The 19,969-nt window shown below is 41.7% G+C and overlaps 1 protein-coding gene across 2 annotated transcripts in view; it reads left to right on the top strand.

The window, feature by feature from the left end:
- ints2 (integrator complex subunit 2) overlaps window positions 1-19,969 on the top strand; it is a 65,972-nt gene that overhangs the window by 22,787 nt on the left and 23,216 nt on the right. For both annotated transcript variants that reach the window (XM_015960145.3, XM_015960143.3), the window contains exons 6-10: window positions 315-445; window positions 8,999-9,169; window positions 15,309-15,529; window positions 18,558-18,683; window positions 19,008-19,079. In XM_015960145.3, coding sequence (XP_015815631.3) covers window positions 315-445; window positions 8,999-9,169; window positions 15,309-15,529; window positions 18,558-18,683; window positions 19,008-19,079 — 721 coding nt within the window. The remainder of the gene's footprint in view (window positions 1-314; window positions 446-8,998; window positions 9,170-15,308; window positions 15,530-18,557; window positions 18,684-19,007; window positions 19,080-19,969) is intronic.

Raw genomic sequence — 19,969 nt, 5'->3', positions numbered from 1 at the left:
CATGACTCGTGACCTTCCCAGTCACCGGGAGACTTGGATTCCTCGCTGCTTTTAGTCGTCTCAGTCTCCAGTGTCTGTACTTATGAAGCACCTCTTGCTGATTGCCAATCAGCTTCCGGTAATTGTGCTCTGCCACAGGTATATTTGCATTTATCTTCATTTTTATACTGATGTGTCCCGAAGAACTGGCTGGGATAGCCAAAAAAAAAAAAAACGGTGGTCCAAAAGCCACGTGTGTAAAGAAAAATATGTGCATCCGTAAACAGTCTGAGTGATTACTTAGGGTGGTGATATATGCTCGTCTTTGACTGCAGTGTGCAGAGGTCTGATCAAGAATGGAGAACGTCAGGATGAGGAGAGTGTGGGTGGCCGACACCGGACTGAAGCCCTGAGGCAGCTCTGTCTGATGAACCCCTCTCAAGCCCTTAACATCAGGGCCATGGTGGTTAGTGGAACTCACTCACTGCATCCTCACTAGAGTCTGGAGAAGCTGGTGCCTAACTCCAGTTTTCACTGGACTTTCCACACCTGCATGGGAAGTAGGGTTGTGCTTCGAGTATCGATTGGAACCAGGAAAAAATTTCAGTTTTTTCCGGAATAGTTTAAATTTGAAATTCTGGTTCCTAGTTTTGATGCCCATTCCACCAACTGGAAGAAGAAGCCGCCCAAAATCAATAAAGAAGAGTCCGTTAGAAGTATAGGAGGATCTTTGTTGACATCTTTTTGTCATTGTGTGCAAGCGCGACGTACACTTTAAGGAGAGTTTACTGACAAAACCCCGATACATAAACACTTAAACATCTAAAGACAAGGCGAGGTTTAGAGAGAAGCTTAAAATCTGTATTGAAGAGAAAATTAAAGTTATTAAAAGCCCGTATGAACTCTGGGATGATGGAAAATGTTGGTCTTATTTGCTGGTGTTTTTTTTTCTTCACAAATCTGCTGGGGAGACATTTATTGCTATTCAACAGAAAGCCCTGGATCCTTCACTCATGAAAAATTAGACTTTCAAACGTCTGGAGAGCTACAATTGTATAGTTTTAAAACATAGTTGAGTTGATCTCCCCTGAAAACAGAAAGCTGTGGTCGTGCTAATAGCAGCAGTTAGCTCTGATGAGCTGAGCCACAGCGTTATTTACATCACCTGTGCATGATGGCCAAAGAAAAGGATAAATCCTCAAAGCGACTGAAAAGCTGGTAAGTGTAGTATTACTGCACTGATTTCCAATTTTACTTCAACTGAGTCTTCCTCGGTCAGATGGAGCAGGCGACTCCATTGGTACAGTTCAAGCAGTTTAATTGAGATTGCACATTCTGTTCCAGTATGTACAGGTGTCTTCATCGATGTGAATGTATGTAGAGGTGTATGTGTCTGTAGGTGTATACATGTGATGTGGTTGTCTAGAAAACACACATAAAGGGGAGACAAAGAGATTTCCATTACTGTAAATAATTAATGTATCTATCAACAGACAGCAATACATGTTCAGGTTTACAACTCTACACTAATAATTTTGCAACTCTAGTACCAGAATCCGCACCACCATAATACGTCCACCAGATGGCACTATCAATCCACAAACAGAAACTGATAAATATCAGCTAATTGTAACAGGCTCAACTGGCCAACAGTTCAAAGATTGGAGACACCGTATCTACACACCACTAACATCTATGATTAAATCCAGCCAGGTAAATGGGATGAACTGCAAAAAAAAACATCCACTCAGTATACTGTAGGCCATATTGTGGCATTGGGTTCTGTACAAATAACAATAAGAAACTAACAGAGATCATCAATCCATGTTTATACCCAGCTCAGCTTCCATACTTGCATAATAAATACGCACACAGCGGAGATACACCCAAGAAACACCAACAAACACCTTCAACACCTCAACTGCTCAATCACCAATCAGCTGAGTACGCCCAGGATGCTATAATAAATACTGAGGTGCATTATGGTAAACGTAGTATGATCAATGCGCCGCTAACAGAGGACTTTTAACAGCAAGTCTTCATTAATCTATCCTTTGTAACGTAATGAAGGAGCTGTTCCACCGAAGGTTATTTACCCTCTCTCTCTCCTCAGGATTAACTAATCTGCATGAGACTGCCCCAAGGTCATGCATTTGCTTCTAAACTGATTCTTCCTTTCCAGCTCAAGAGAAGAATGAAGACAAAGGACTCTTACTTTTAATAAATCAGAACTCTATTTTTAATAAAGCTAATCAAACAAAGTGTTTGTCCAATAATAATGTGAACCAATCTGTGAAATGACAATGTTTATGATCAGTTGTTTTTAATAAGTAATACAACTTTAAACTAGCTGCACTAGACATTCTCATCCATGTAATGTTAAGTCACATGACACATTTCCCTTTTCTGATCCAATCAGAACCTTCTAGATCTGACGCGAGGCGTGGTTTTGTTGGTGCTTGGTAAATCTGTCCTTTTTTGATTCGACCGTAAATCAAAACATCCAAATTATAAAACTATGCCCACATCATCTTAACTTCAGTTTAAAGCGTTCTAGAGAAGTTGTCAGAGTGGCCAATCCATAATTTTCCTCTTAAAGCTGAAAGAATTTACGACAAGCTGGATTAAATCTGTTGCATGTTCCACCTGCTGCAACGGTTCCTTTCAGAATAAAAGCTGAACCATCCGGACCCCTTTTTGGGTCTTGCTAGATGCCAATAAAACTGTCGTGACCTGGAAGTATCTCAAGACTGGTCTGGTCGGCAGCCGCTGCTTTTCTACCGGCTTCGGTGCCAGAGGAGGTCAAGCTGGACCTCGACATTCCTGATCTAACGGGGACGTCCGCCAAGGGTATGTAGACTGACAGAATGGCGTCTCAATGTGTGTTATAAATCTCCAAACCAAAGCTTAGCGCAAAACATCACCTTCACGCCCATCAGAACTAATCGTTTCTCCGGATTTGGTGGTTCTGAACAACATTCCACACTACATCGTCTGTCTTGCCTCTTGCTGTAGAAAGTTCCCAGTCATCCAGGTTTTGATAGTCTAAGCAGGTGTGTAACAGCTATAACTTAGACGTCTCATGGGGCTTAAAGGAGACGTACAGTTGGATGTCTTCTGCGTAAAGATGGTAGGAGATTCCTTTGAAGGAGCTCAGGATGTACTGAAGAGGAAGCAGATAGAGGAGGAAGAGCAGAGTCCCCAGCACAGAACCTTGTGGGACACCATGGGTAAGGGAGGTGGTGGAGGAACTAAAGTTGGAGATGGCCACAGAAAAGTAATGCTCAGAAAGATGAGAGGAGAACCACTCCAGAGCAGTTCCTGATGGTCAACAGTGTCAAAGGCTGCAGTCAGGTCCAGCAGGGCCAGAACAGAACAGTCCCCTGCATCACTGAGTCAGAAGGTCATTGGAGACCCTAAGAAGAGCTGTTTCAGTAGAATGAGCTCTACAACAACCTAACTGGAAGCTATCATAGATGTTATGTTGATCAAGAGCAGCTGTGAGTTGTTTAGCCACAACCTTTTCCAAGATCTTGGAGATGAACGAAAGTTTAGAGATGGCTTTATATTTATGTTTATGTTTATTCATTTAGCAGACGCTTTTATCCAAAGCGGCTTACAATTTATAACTTATAGGGCATGTTGTGATCTGTGGGGGAAACCGGAGTACCCGGAGGAAACCCACGCATGCATGGGGAGAGCACGCAACTCCACGCAGAAAGGCCGCAGCCAAGTTTCGAACCTGCAACCTTCGTGCTGCGAGGCAACAGTGCTAACCACTGCGCCACCATGCAGCCGTTGGGTGGTGCAGCCGCAGATGGGTCTGAAGCTGCTATGGAGAGTGGGGTCAAGACTCGTTTTTTAAAGAAGCGGGTGGATTACAGCTTTCTTAAAGTAAGCAGGGACCTGACCAGAAACCAGAGAAGCATTAATTATAGAGAGCACGCTGGGACCGATAGACTGAAAAGCGCTTTTAAACAAAGATGAGGGTAAGATGTGGAGGGGGCATGCAGAGGTCTTCATAGAGTTAACTAGTTTGGTTAGCTCAGGCAAAGAAACAGGAGCAAAGCAATCTAGGATGACGGGCCTGATTGGAGTCGGGAGAGGCAGTGATAAGGCTGACGGAGAGATGCTAGATCTAACCTTATTGACTTTGTCCACAGAGAAAGACAGAAAGTTCTCACAGTCTGCAACAGAGTGGATGGACGCTGTAGGAGAGGCAGGAGAGACAATGCTGCTGATGGTGTTAAACAGCACCTTGGGGTGCCCTTTGCTCAGGGACACCAGGTTTGAAAAATAGGAATCTCTCTGACTGCAGAGTTAAAGGATGTCAGAAGATCCTTTAGGTGCAGCAGATGGATGTGGAGATGGGTTTTCTTCCACAAGCGCTCAATTTTTCTGCATTGGCGCTTCAGGCTGCGAAGGTTGTCATTAAACCAGGGAGTAGGGTTCACAGCAGGAATTGATCTGGTTCTGACAGGACAGATGTCCAGAATGGAGAGGCAGTGCTCATTAAACTAAGAAGTTAAGGAATCTGGGTCGTTATCAGAAGAACATGGTGGATCAAAAGCAACAGAAAAATTGCTAGCTGTGCTCTCATTAAGAAAACGAGAACTAACCAGACAGCAAGCAGAAGGTGGGGACGTAGAAACCGACAAATTAAAGAAAATGCAATGGTGATCTGAAATATAAAAGTCCTCAGGACAAACACTGTCAGCATTTAGACCCAGGGTAAAAACAAGGTCCAGAGTGTGCCCACTGGTGTGTGTGGGGCCAGAAACATGCTGGGTAAAGCTGAAGGTGTTCATGAGGCTGGAGAAATTCATGGCAAAGTGGTCTGAGGGATCATCAACATGGATGTTAAAGTCACCAACAATCACCAGTCTGGACAGCTTCACAGTGGAGGATAGAAAGTCACTAAACTCCTGAAGGAAAGAACTGTTTGCACCAGGTGGACGATAAGCCACAGCACAGTAAAACGGGTCCTTACGCCCGACTTTAATCAGCTGCAGTTCAAAGGAAGCAAAGTGACCAGTGGTTGTAGAGCTACATGGAAGATGGTCTCTGAAAACAACAGCTAGGCCTCCACCACGACCAGAACCCCGGGGCTGGCTAAGAAAAGAATAACCACTTCGGCAGAGTTCAATCAGACCAGAATAATCAGATGTTTGCTGCCAAACTTCAGTCAGAAACAGAAAATCCAGGTTTTTAGATCATTGAGCAGGAAGGTCTTATTGTTAACAGAGCGGGTGTTTAATAGAGCCATGCATAGTGAGATGGAGGAATCAGAAACTAAAGAAACATCTAGAGTTAGTGGACGTAAATTAGTAGGGTTAGATCCACGGTGTTTATAAAAACCACTTATGGAGGGAACAGGAGGAAAAGCCACTGAAGAGTGAGGATAAACAGACCTTAAAAAACTTGGACGGAGAAACCGCAGCGCAACGCGGCCTGGCGGAATGCAGAAGTGGCGCTCACATCACTAAACAAAGGACAAGAAACTAGAAGATCACGCCAGTGTTTACTAGATAAACCAAGAGAAGTCTTATTCTCACCTGTATTCCTGCTCATTTACCTCTTTTCCTCCTACGTTTTCCCGGGACCGGATAATCATCGCTGGAGGCGTCCTGGTAGGAATCATTTGGCTCCGGGCCAGCACGCCGATCAGGTAAACAAACAGGAAGGTACGTCCTCTGTGCATCTTGGGCGATCGTGAACGAACGGAAGGACAAAAGAGTCCGGTGATCATAGGAGATGGTAGCAGGTAAACTACCGAAGAGGATCGCAGACAGGAGCAAGGTGGAAAAGGGGAGGCTAGTAGAGAAAATTTAGAAAAAGTGGCCGGTGAGCGCGGCTAAGCCAAGCACAGGCACCATCTTGTTACCCATTGCATCACAAATAGTATTCTCGCAGGACACGCCCGAAACACCTCCCCAGGGAGGCGTCCATGAGGCATCCTGACCAGATGCCCAAACCACCTTAACTGACTCCTTTAGATCCGGAGGAGCAGCGGTTCTATTCTAAGTCCCTCCTGAATGTTCAAGCTCCTCACCCTATCTCTAAGGCTGAACCCGGCAACCCTACAGAGGAAACTCATTTTGGCCGCTTGTATCCGCAGTCTTGTTCTTTCGGTCATTACCCAAAGCTCATGACCATAGGTGAGGATTGGGAATCTTCTCTTCAAGGCACTCAAGAGTACAGACGCTTCTCTCTTTCGCTCCCTCATCTTTTTTCCCAAGGCTCCTTGTCCTGTCTGCCCACAGAGCGCTTCTCTGCATTTCTTCAGAAAAACTATTTTTACCAACCTTGGATTTGATAAATTGGTCATTCAATGGGATTGATAAGATTTTTTCAACAATGAGAACGGAGCAGGGGACTCCCACATGTCCATAGGGGACACACCCGGTGGGATATATGCTGGATTCCTGGAAGGAGTGGAAGATCATATGCCTCAGCCAGCTGTCCATTGAGGATATGGAAAACGTGTGGATATTCGGCCTGATGATCACTGGATTTCTTCTGATTGGAGTGGGAGGATATCTGGTTTTCTGTAAATTTGGGAAGACGGGAGCGATTGGAGGGCGACCCGAACCCACGGAAAGCACCGTCCGTGTGGAGACTTCTCAGACTGGGACATTACTCGAGGTGAATCGTAAGGTGGACAATGTTCTAGCTGCGATACCGGTATTAGTGCGCAAAATGGATGTCATCTCGGAGAGAGTCACCGGACGGTATGGTCGGGTTTAAAAACCCAAAATTGGCTTCACTGAAGGACTGGAATGATCAGTTTAAAGACTGAAGGCAGAGAGGAAAATTATCTCAGCCTGACCCAAACAAATTCTTGTTATCTCTTTGGCCTCTCTTTGGCCTGTCTAGAAAAAAACTGTTGCAGCCATGAAACCCTCTGGCTCCCCAGATGATGTTATCCCACCTCGACTCCTGAAAGAGGTGTTTCCTTTAATTAGCAATAGCGTGCTAGGCATTATAAATAGTAGCTTGACATTAGCTGAAGTTCCTCGTGCGTTTAAACACGCAGTTCTACAACCAATCTTGAAAAAACCCGGCCTCGATCCCACCGATTACTCTAATCTACGACCAATTTCCAAATTACCGTTTTTATCTAAGGTCCTTGAGAAAATAGTCTATGCACAGTTGATGAAACATCTAAATGAATTTCTGGTAATGGACACCTGTCAGTCTGGTTTTAGACAACAGCACAGCACTGAAACTGCTCACGTTCGGGTGTTTAATGACATTTTTCTGGCTTTACATTCAGGTTTCCATGTGGTTCTGGTACTTTTGGATCTATCTGCAGCATTCGACACGATCGATCATGACATTTTGATCACAAGACTTCACACTTGGGCTGGCATTTCAGGCACAGCCCTGGATTGGTTTAGGTCATACTTTAGTAACAGGTCTGCTAGGGTCATGTTGGATGGCTGTTCATCCGAGTCACAGCCTCTAAGTTGGGGTGTCCCACAAGGTTCGGCCCGTTACTGTTCAACCTCTATATACTGCCCTTAGGAGCCATTTTCAGAAAGCACGCTGTCTCATACCATCTTTACGCTGACGACTGTCAAATCTATTTTTCATTTAAGCCAACTCAATCAACGAAAGTTCTGTCTGATTTTATCCTTGAGGTCAAGCAATGGCTAGCTGATAACTTCCTCCATCTCAATGACTCCAAAACTGACTTAATCGTTTTCAGTCCTTACAGTACCATGGTGACTCATCAACCTGACCTCAACTATCTCTCACCTAATGTATCCTCTGTAATCTCCAACCTTGGAGTAAAAATGGACCAGGCTCTGAAGATGGATGCCCAGGTCAATAACACAGTTAAATCATGTTTTTACCAACTAAGACGCATCTCGAAACTAAAGCACATCCTGAGTGTCCGTCTTCTGAAATCGGTGGTCCATACTTTTATCACTGCAAGGCTGGATTACTCTAACTCCTGCTTATACGGCATCAGTAAAGCAGCTCTTTCTAGACTTCAGCTGGTCCAGAATTCTGCAGCTAGGTTGCTGACTGGAGCTGACAGAAGACAACACATTTATCCAATTCTGAAATGTCTCCACTGGTTGCCCGTGCAGTTCAGGATAAACTTCAAAATTATGCTTCTCACTTACAAATCCTTGAACCATCAAGCTCCTCCATATCTGTGTGAACTTGTCCATTACTACAACCCGCCGCGTGCTCTCAGGTCTGAAGATAAGCTCCTCCTAGCTGTTCCGAATGCACGTTTAAAAAGCCTTGGAGAAAGGGCTTTCTCTGTCTGTGCACCGAAGCTGTGGAACGCATTACCACTGCTAGTGAGGCAAGCACCAACAGCTAGCATTTTTAAATCACGCCTGAAAACTCACTACTTCAACCTAGCTTATACCACATAATTATGAACCTCACTTACATCTGCACTGTTTAAAAATGGACTCCACAATTATCGACTTCCGTACTATTGAGGTTCTTTTTTAAAATGTTTTTCAAATTTTTTATTCACCCTGTGTCTTATTGATTTTTAGCTGTTATTTTTGGGAATTTTGTTGTATTTCCTTTTTATCTTTTATCTGTGTTCGACATGTTTGTATAACGCCGGTTTAATTAACTAACATTTTAGTGTACAGCGCCTTGTTTGGTTGTAATGCCTTGTGAATGCGCTTTATAAATAAAATTGGATTGGATTGGATTGGATTATCTGAATCTGATGCCCTGGTAGCCTTGAGCGGCAAGCAACAAACCCCCACGAAGGAATGCAGACAGATGCTGTGAAAACCCGACCTTGTAGGACAGTGGTCCCTGAGGACCCGGGTTGGGAAACACAAATCTGTTCACTGGTATACCGGCATATGAAAAAATTAATAAAACTGAAATAAACACTGACTTTTGTTACGAACTGGTAGACCACACATGTCTACATGAATATTTTAAAAAAGACACAACAATCTGAAGTTTAGGCTAATTTCTGATGATATTGCTGTGATTCCACACAACAAACCTATTTCTTGTCTGTGTTCAGGTAGAGGAGTGTCACCTGCCTGGTCTCGGTGTTGCTCTGACTCTGGACTACAAGCCTGATGCACCTGATGAGGCAGTCAGCCCTCTTGTTTCCTATGTAAGCGGTTTACTTCTGGGCACTAATAGCAAAGTCCGCACCTGGTTCAGCATGTTCATTCGCAACGGGCAGCAGGTAAGGAGAAAATGCGTTACCTGTACAACCTTTTGCTTAAAGCTGGTGCTTGGAAACTCAAACGTATGTTTTACTTCACATAAGACACACACCATTGCAATAAATTTATTAGCACAAGCAGACAAGTACATTTAGAATTGGTGAAGTACACACGCAGACAAAATTGTTGGTAGGTCAATGAAATAAAAAACCACAATGGTCACAGAAATAACTTGATTCTGACAAAAGAAAGGATAAATAAAACATTCTATGACTATTAACCAATGAAAGTCAGACATTACTTTTCAACCATGCTTCTATGGAATAAAAACAAAAAATAAACTTGTGGAACAGGCATGGACAAAAATGATAATACTCCTAGAAAAGACTGAAAATAATGTGTCCAAAGGGACATGTTAGTTCAAGTTGTGCCCACTAATTGACATCACGTCTACAATCTTGCAATCAGTCAGTGAGCCTATATTTAGGACACCAGGTAGTCACTGGCCCAGTCTCAATACTCGCACTGCACCCTGCGGTCTTCAGCGAAGTGCACTTGAAGAAAGAGCACAGTAAGGCGTGGACTACATCCAGCTTCACCTTTAACCCAAAAATAAGAAAAATAAACAATTTTTTATATAGTGCTTTAAAAATAAAAAATCTCAAGGCGTATCACATTAAAAAAGAAAAAAATAGATATATATAAAAAAGGAAAACTGGGGGGGGGGAACCTTTAATTTAAAAATGAAGGGAAAATGATTAAGGTAATCACAGGAATAGGTAACTGAATTGACATTAAAGAGGAGCTTCATTAAGAAACCATTTTTTATTTTATGTATATTTTTCATGCAGGCTGAATTTATTTTATTTATTGTTTATTTGATGGACATACCAATGACATTGATTCATGTTTTTATAGCACTAGTGCTAATTCACAACACATGTCCCTATCAGCAGTTCAAAAAACAAAAGCGAAAGAAAACCATCAATCAATATATAAACTAAAATACAGCAATATCCTGTCTAAAAACATAACTTAGACACAAAGCCAATGGTACTCAAAACATTCAGCTGGTTCACTACATTTTGCGTGAGCATTGTTGGTGAGACTTTAACCATTGTTAGAGTCCTTTTTTTAAAAAACTCGACTGTTGCTCAGTAGTTTTAACTCTAGCGACTTCCAACCTTTGGGCCCTTTCACAGAGAGAGCAGACTGGCAAAAAGCAGTCTTGCATCTAGGGACAAGACAATCTCCACAGAAGGGTATCTGCAGGTCCTTAAAAAGTCTTAAAAAGTCTTAAACTTGCTTTTCCAAATGTAAGGCCTTAAAAAGCCTTAAAAATGACAAATAATCCTTAAATAGTTTCCAAAGGTATTAAATTATCAAAGACCCAATAAACAAGATTCTTTTATTTATAAAATTTTCGTGAATTTCTAGTTAGTTCAGCATTTTTTGTGTATGATATTGGCATAAGCGGAACTGTACACATTTGGTTGGTTGTGAAAGGGGGCTATTTTTAGATGAGCATGCTAGTGGGAGTTTGAGGCATGGGGAAGTGCAACATTAATGGTAACTGGATGGCTAATCCCATGTTCACGACGCGGTTAGCACTGGTTCCAGGCAATAGCTGGAAATTATAGCTTAAATTTAATTTTAAAAAATAGCTTAAATTTGGTCAAAGTGGCCTTAAAAAGGTCTTAAAAAGTCTTAAATTTGGCTCCCTTAAACCTGCAGATACCCTGCACAGGCAGAGGCACGTCTTTTCCTTACGTGAGAACTTGACCTGAGAGTAATTTTGATGTATTATTATTTAGAAAAGCATATAGCCACAGTTTTATCAACAATGAGCAGGGTTTTTCCTGGCCAAATTGAGGCAGAGGTGGTACCATCCTGACCATGTGTCAGCACATACATTTTCTGTACATTCAACTGCCTCATTGTTTTAAAGCCAAAATATTTTTTGTTAAGTGTTCTAATCTAAGCTTCTGTTGATTAATTGAATATTCCATTTGACAACGTTTCAAGTGAAACAAAACTGGTTTGCTGCTAAAAAATATTAAATTAAACAACAAAATTATCAGACTCTTGTTACAAAAGGCTCAATAATATGCATTAGATTGGGGTTTAGTTCTCTTTTTCGCATCTGATATTTATAGTTAAAAATATTTTTAAATATTTGACCTACATTTCAGTAACATTTTAGGTTTGTATTAATAGCACTCATGTTAGTCAAAATAACACATACATATATCCAGTAAAATATAATGAATTTCATTAACATGCATTTGTATTGGAAATGGTAATAACATTTAATTTCTGCTGCTAACAATGTAATGGTGGCATGTCTGTTATGTACAGGTTAGCAGTAATCCAGTTTAAATTAAGTTCAAAGGTAGAAGCGTTTGTGAATTATATACTACAACGGCTTGCTGTACTTCCTGCGAATGTGACTCGTATATGCAGCGGTTTTGAACCGTAGCACTGCAGGATGCAGAATAAACAGGATGGTGGGGACTTTTCATCCGCTTGTAGAGTTTAATCTTTCTTAGTTTTACGATCATCAAATATATTTCTGTGTGTCACTTGATCATGAGACTGCTACCCGTTAGCTTTAGCATTAGCCCATCTGCGTGTAGCAACACTTTTGATCCCAAACTTTGGACTGGTTCTGCCTTTGCTGGTTCATTTATTTTCCTCCACTGCATCCAGATGACCACACTGTGCTCCAGTAAAAATCATTTTTTCTTACACGATTGGTTCATCTATTCCATTTTACTGTGTGCTGATTTATCGCCCACCTGGACCAGCCACAGCTTTTCTTAAGGATTTTAGTGATTTTTTATCTTCTATCATAAAGCTGGAAAATGTTTTAATTCTGGGAGATTTTAATATTCATATTGATGACAGCACTTCTGGCCCAGCAGTGGAACTTTTAACAATGACTGAATCTTTCAATTTTGAGCAGCATGTCTCTGGCCCCACCCATCAAAAAGGCCATACTCTAGACCTTGTGTTTTCCCTTGATCTGAATATTTCCAATCTTTGTGTGAAGGATGTCCACATGAGTGACCATAGCTGTGTTTTATTTGATTTACACTTTAATCTTGAGTCTACGCCTTCTGTGGTCATCCCACAAAGGCGCATTATTTCAGAGAATACAACAGCTAGATTCATTGAGATGTTTGACTCCAATTTGTTTTTGGAATCTCAGGATGTGGACAGCCTTATTCACAGCCTAAATAGTCGCTGTAAATCCATTTTGGATGTGGTTGCTCCTTTTAAATCTAACAGGGTAACTCGGAAACCATTTTCTCCTTGGATAAATGACAGCATTCAGAACTTGAAAAGACTGTGCAGGAAAACGGAACGCCTGTGGAAGTCCACTAAACTCGAGGTCCATAGGCTGTACCTTAAGGACCTTATGCTTTCTCTAAATGAGCTGATAAAAAAATCCAGGTCTGAATACTTCCGCAAACTGATTATCCAAAACAAGAAAAAACCACAAGTTTTATTTGACACTATTAGCTCTATTGTGGCTCCTGCTGCGCCTCTTACACCTGTTTTCAACAAAGCAGATGCAAACAAATTCCTTAATTACTTTGTTGATAAAATTCAAAATATCAAAGACAAACTCCCATCTTTTCAGTCATGTAATGATGATATTGATGAACTCCCTGCGCACGCGTGGTCCTCTTTCTCACCTGTAACACAGGATGATATTTTAGCTTTGGTAACCACAATGAAGCCCTCTTTTTGCCTGGCTGATGTCTTACCTTGTAAACTCCTTTCAAAAGTATTTGATGCCATTGGTCCCTGGGTTACCAGAATGTTTAACCTGTCCCTTTCTTCTGGCGTTTTCCCTAGCTGTTTTAAACATGCTTTTGTGGAACCCCTACTCAAAAAATCTAATCTGGATCCAACAGATCCTAAAAATTTTAGACCGATATCAAAACTCCCTTTCCTGTCCAAAGTCTTAGAGAAAGTGGTATCTGAACAACTGGTTTCCTTCTTACAGGATCGCAATATCTTTGACAGGTTTCAGTCCGGTTTCCGTAAGCGCCACTCTACGGAAACTGCGCTGCTTAAAGTGTCCAATGACATCTTGATGTCCGCAGACTCTGGGAAATGCACGGTCCTAGTTTTACTAGACCTTTCGTCCGCATTCGACACGGTTAACCATGAGATCTTGCTGAGTAGGCTCCGCGAGTTGGTTGGGTTGTCAGGTTCTGTCCTGGCGTGGTTTACATCCTATTTATCCGGGAGAAGCCTAAGTGTCTCAGTCAACCAGATCCTGTCTGACCCAACTGATCTACGGTGTGGAGTACCCCAGGGCTCAGTTTTGGGCCCGATTTTGTTCTTGTTGTACATCCTTCCTTTAGGAAACCTAATCCAGGAGTTTGCCGATGATGTTTCCTATCATCTCTTTGCTGATGATCTTCAGCTGTATTGTTCTTTCAAGCCTTCTGACGTTAAAAAATTGCATTCTTTATTATCATGTTTTGAGCGAATCAAACAGTGGCTCGGTGCAAATGCCTTACGGCTGAACTCAGACAAAACTGAAGTACTGGTGATTGCCCCCGATGATGCTGCTCCAGGGATTCACCAGCAGTTAGGTGATCTGAGCTTGTCTGTAAAACCTACCCTTAGAAACCTTGGAGTTTTCTTTGACAAGGGAATGTCTCTTGAACATCACGCAAAGCAGTTAACTAGAAACTGTTTTTACCACTTGAGACAAATTTCTAAACTCAGAACAATGGTGTCTAAAGCTGATCTTGAGTTGATTATTCACGCGTTTACATCATCCCGTTTAGACTACTGTAATAGTTTATTTTCTTGTCTAAACAAAAAAGAGCTGTCCCGCTTACAACAAGTCCAGAATTGTGCAGCTAGAATTCTGACCCGTGACAACAGAAGGGCCCACATTACCCCCATTTTAAAAGCTCTTCATTGGCTTCCTATCACATTTCGCATACATTTTAAAATTCTTGTGCTGACTTTCAGAGCGCTGCATGGTCTGGCTCCATTGTATGTTCGAGACATGCTCTGCCCTTACACGCCTTCTCGCAGGCTGAGATCTATGGATCAAAACCTTTTAATGGTCCCACGTACTCAGTTCAGGACACGAGGAGATCGCTCATTCCAGGCCGTCGCTCCTAGGCTCTGGAATGAGCTACCTCTGTCTTTACGCTCAATCGACTCAGTTGATGTTTTTAAGAGCAATCTTAAAACCCATTTGTTTCTCCAGGCATTTTAAACTTAGTCTCATTCAGATTGGTTTTATTTGACACTGTATATTGTGGCTGTATTTTACTGTATTTATATGTTGTTGCCTTTTAACTTGTGAAGCACTTTGTGACCTTTTTGTCTGTGAGAGGTGCTATAGAAATAAAGTTACTTACTTACTTACTTACTTACTTTTGGTCAATAAAGTTCTGGGGAAAATAGTAAATCAAAGATGTTGCACCAGTGCTACATTTAAAAATAGACAGACCCACACAGACAGTTTTTTTTTTCGTCGCACTGTACAGCCCTGCTCTGATATGGAAGAGCCTGGGGGAAAATCTGGACGTCAATAGCACCAACATTAGATATGTACCAACTAGCGAGAAAAGCTATTTTTGATCATTTTCTGCAGTGGTTTTAGAGCTTTTCGGTGCACCGCTGCTGATACAGCGCCCGTGTAGTGGCGCAACACTGCAACTGCAGTTAAAATAACATCCATAGAGCTGGGGGCAGAGTGAAGTCAGGCTGGGGCGACACAAAATTAGCTGGAGGCGGCCACCACGCAAATTTGAATGCAGGAAAAACCCTGTTGATAGTTGAGTGTGATGACTCAAGCCATTTGGAGATGCATGATAGTCTGTGTCAAGTGCTCACCAGCCAGGCTGGATGTTTTAGTGGACACATACATTATTGTGTCATCAGCAAACATCTGACCATTTACCCCTGGGCTGCTTCCCGTCAGGTGATTAATATACATTAAAAATAGTATTGGACCAAGCACGGATCCTTGCAGTACACCCATGCAGTTTGCTAGCAAGAATCTGGGGTTACGTTACATAACCAACATTCTTATTGAGCTATGTGGAGAAGCCTCTCTGACACCTAAATGAAGCACAGCCTGTGACTTCTGTCTCCTCTTTTTTCCTCTGCTACCAGAGTAAGAGAGAGAGCAGCTCGGTTCTGTGGCAGATGAGAAGGCAGCTGCTACTGGAATTAGTGGCAATCTTACCACGTTCACGCAGCACCCGTGTGCCCAACAATGGCAAAATTGATGATGAAGGCAGTTCTGGGTACTCGGGTCTCAGGGAGGAACATGTGGTGAAGGCCAGTGCTTTGCTCAGACTCTACTGTGCTCTCATGGGCATTGCAAGTCTCAGGTAAGACTTAACGATTTATTTCACCTGTTATTTAACCAGGATGGTGTCATTCAATTCAATTCAGTTCAGTTCAGTTTATTTCTATTGCACCAGTTCACAATAAATGTTGTCTCAAAGCATTTTATAAAATGCTACAAACATAATCAGATTGAATTGATTAAAAAATGTGTTGATATGAAAAGTTTACAGGGATAGGGTAGGACCACACCCAAAAGGACCGGATCAGTTATCATTTGCAAAGCAAAGGAAGCCAAGTTAATGGCAGCAACAACAGTAATTACAAATATGGTATAACTAAAGGGATGATCCAGGATAACCCAAGCTAACACTAACTAGACATGGTGTCTGTATCACAGATGGAAATGAGCCTTTGGATTGAAAGCTCTGCCTCTCATTCTTCTGTTAGAAGCTGTAGGAACCAGAAGAAACCCTCCTGTCATAGATTAGTATCATAATGTTTCATATATGCTGCATCCTGGTTTTACTGGTGAAGATTTTATTCAGATAAAAAAGTAAAAGCTTCAAGTCACACATTACTAAATGTGTTATTTAAAACTTTCTGTCCTAGATGTGACTGCAGTTTGAAACTTGCCTGACAGATATAAAGTGCTTGATAAAGTGTATTATTATTTTTATTATTATTATTATTATTATTACTACTACTACTACTACTACAACTACTACTACTATTATCACTAGGGATGTCCGATATTATACGTGTACTGATATTATTTACCGTTATTGACCTTAAAGTATAATACTGGAAAATATTGGTATCTGATTTTCTTCTCTAGTGACCCAACCCTTGCATACCATGCAAACATTCAGGGTAGCCATTTGGTCTTAGTGTTTTAGCATTAAATTCAGCAAATTTAAGTCCTTATAAATTTCAGAAAAAGTGCATTATTTTTTAGATATGTAGATGTTATATTTCATTTTTCAAAAAGTTAACATACATATGTACACAACATATATTTTGTTGTAAATACACTACTAGATTTTGTCTCAATAAATGAAACAATATGGCGAAGTGCACATTACGACTCCGTACTTGTTGCCACGATTTAGGACAGCGGCAATCCAGAACAGCACCTGTAGGAGGGCATAGCTGGTAATGTTTCCTCACTCCCAGGATTTAGCAAAATGTTAATATTTTTAAAATATCAACATAATTTCAAACGAGAAACAGAATGACCCAGTAACATTTATACTAATATACCGTAAATCCTCTAATACAGGCCCGGGCCTGTATTTGACTCAAGCTCATCAAGCTCCAGGCCTTTATTGGAAGGGGGACCAGAATTAGAGGCGGGCCCCAATTTCTATTTGAGCAAAATGAACTAATGGTTCGCTGGAGTTTTTGACAATTATAATTGCGCCCACATTTTCAAAGTTAAACACATTTCTTTTAACAACGGTAGTTTCTGCTTCAGCCCTCTCCCCCCTCCCCCTGTGCAGCGGCCGCAAACTCACTGATGCGCCTGCAGCCTCTCAGAGTTCCTGCTGCTCTAAACATTAAAATAATTATTTTATTTTCTGTTCCTCACTTCTGATTACCTTCAATGGTGTCTGTTTGTTGCAACCAGCAGGTACAAAAACTAACTTGTTTTTATTTGACTATTTTTCTGTCCTGCCTGTTTATTATCTTCCTGCATCTCCTCTCAATCCTAAAGAAACACTGCTACCTGGGTTCATATATATTCACCTTATGAGTTACCTTTGAACTGCAGTTCTAAAAGATCTACCGACCGCAAAAACAGCTGAGTGCTCGCCGGCCGCATCAGTTAGGTGTGTCACCGAGGACAAAACAGGTGATGCGCCCCGATCCACAGCAGCGAAACGCATCAGGCACAAATAAAAGAATAAAAGACAGAAAACATAAAAGGAAATGAGCCGACATGAACGATCGCGTGTTAAATTAGTTTTTGAGGTGGCGACACCTGATTTGATAATGTTACTGTGGCCGTGCTCAGGACGCAGATGTCTGGAGCGCGTCAACAATCAGAGCTTTGCATGCACAAGCTGGTTAAGGTTAGGATGGGGTGAGGGGAATGTTAAATTGCAAGAGGGTGAATGTCACAATTTGGTTAAATGTCCATTTTACGGCGGGTGTCAGTGCCGACGCTCTGGCACAGCGCGTTGCCTCCCGACGCGCAGGAGCTTGTCACTTGCTGACAGCAGGCTGCTGTCTTTTCCTTGGACTGCATCTTGCCGGTCATTATCATGTGACAGCGACTAGTCGATGACAGGCATAAAAAGTCACTATAGAGCGGTGAAGTCGACTAGTGACTAGTTCATACAACCCCTGCTACTGCTCCCCAGAGTGTTCTGCAGCATAATCAGCACATTCTCTTTGAACTTGATGTCAAATTATCGCCTCCTCATCGTCTCCACACGGTTAAAGTTACCCTCGCGGTCTATCACTGGCAAATCAAAAGTGAGACGGATGACACAACCGCCACCCGTACTTGCTTGTTACCACATTCCACCCGGCCACAATAAAAAATCGTCCATTATTCACCTCCGCCGACTCCGACACCGGCCAAAATATGAGTGCGGACAAATGCACATACGAGAGGTCACCGCATGGTTCATAAATCAGTCTTTGAACTGTTTCTACAATTCTAAATTCGGTTGTAGGAGAGAATATAGAACAGTTCCTACAAACGTTAGATAAATGAGGGCCCAGCGGTAGAGTGTCCGCCCTGGGACTGGGAGACCGGGGTTCAAATCCTGGTCGGGTCATACCAAAGACTTTGAGAAAAGGGGACTGAATGGATTGGATTGGGGGTTAAACAACCAAATGGTTCCCGAGCGCAGCTGTTTCTACAGCTCATCACTTTCTCAGGGGAAGGGTCAAATGCGAAGTGTGTGTGACAACTAGTGGGACTTAAACTTATTAGGAGGTACCCCGCATATTTCTATCGGTTTATATTAGTATCAAAAATTAAGAGACAATATTGAATATCTGTAATAAAACCAATATCAAGCATCTCTAATTATTACTATTATTATTACTATTGTGCAGACCGACAGATGAAGAGGCAGAGCAGCTGTTACAGTTGATGACCAGCCGACCGCCTGCCACTCCAGCTGGCGTTCGCTTTGTTTCTCTGTCCTTCTGCAAACTGCTGGCCTTCCCCACCCTGGTCAGGTACCAACCAGTCTTTTAACTAACTACTGGTAACTGTTGTCTGTCCACATGTCTCAGAATCAGGATGTTTATTGCTCTATACTTGTTTTTCTACATTATTTTTTGTAATGTACCCCCACGCCCCAATAAATAAAGTGTGCAGGCTCCCATACCCTACTAGCACCCCCCACTAATTGAGAACTACTGCAGTGACTAAATATCTATTCAGAAACATTTGTGTCTGTTTCTTACGTTTGATAAATGTGTATGTGTGTGTGGGTGTGCGTGTGTGTGTGTGTGTGTGTGTGTGTATGTGTGTGTGGGTGTGCGTGTGTGTGTTTGTAGCACACCAGAGCAAGAACAGCTGATGGTGATGTGGCTGAGCTGGATGATCAAAGAAGAAGAGTACTTTGAGAGGTAAGGATCTTCTGTATTGATGATCTTGAAGCTGAATCTGAACGTAGTTGATCTGTAATGGATCACCTTTCTGTGGTCTATCATTTCTCAGTCATGATAAAACAGCTACGCAGAGATAATCCAAATTATGATTAGATTTGTTTTCTTTAATGCATAAACTGTATTTTTGTCTGCAAATCTAATCTAATTGTACCAAATAACAGAAATTGAGTATAACAACATGAAAATGTTTGAACTTTTCCAACCTTTTGAGATTGCTCTTTTTACTTTCTAAGATCCACATGAAGTTGAACCACTTTTGGTATTTGCACAAACTAAAGTAGCAGTCACTGACATAAATGTATTCCTATGTGTGCACTTTATTGCTTGTATTTAGTGTTTGTTTAAAGCAACAATGGCAAATCTGCAAAATAAGGTACCTTGAAGAGCGAATCACTCCAAATAAACATTTTTTTGCTGATAAACTATATAAATGAGTGTCTGATTGTGCTGTAGACAAATGTAGTCAATAATTTGGCATTTTAGTTCATTTTAGTTTAGTTTAGTGTGTGTGTGTGTGGGTGGGGTGAAATTATGACACATCTCACCTTTATGTTAATATTGTTTTATTTGATGCACTCCACTTTGAACGGCACCAATCCAGCAACTGCTGCATTTTAATAACTAGTATTAAAGGTGAATACACCAATATTTGCACAAGAACAATTTTTGTTTTAAAGTCTCAGTGACACACTCTGCAGGGGGGGGGGGGGGGGGTTGGCATTTAATTTTTCTTGGCGTCCAGAAGAACATCTCCTTCTGCCCCCCTTTATTTGACTTTCTGCCCCCTTTATTTTGGTCCAAGATCATTACTGGGCTGGCCCTAATAAACACGTTCTACAACCCTGCTT

This window comes from Nothobranchius furzeri, chromosome 10 (genome assembly GCF_043380555.1).
Source record: "Nothobranchius furzeri strain GRZ-AD chromosome 10, NfurGRZ-RIMD1, whole genome shotgun sequence".
Taxonomy (NCBI): Eukaryota; Metazoa; Chordata; class Actinopteri; order Cyprinodontiformes; family Nothobranchiidae; genus Nothobranchius; species Nothobranchius furzeri.
The sequence above is the reverse complement of the archived record's forward strand: the minus strand, read 5'-3'. Positions and strand labels throughout refer to the sequence as shown.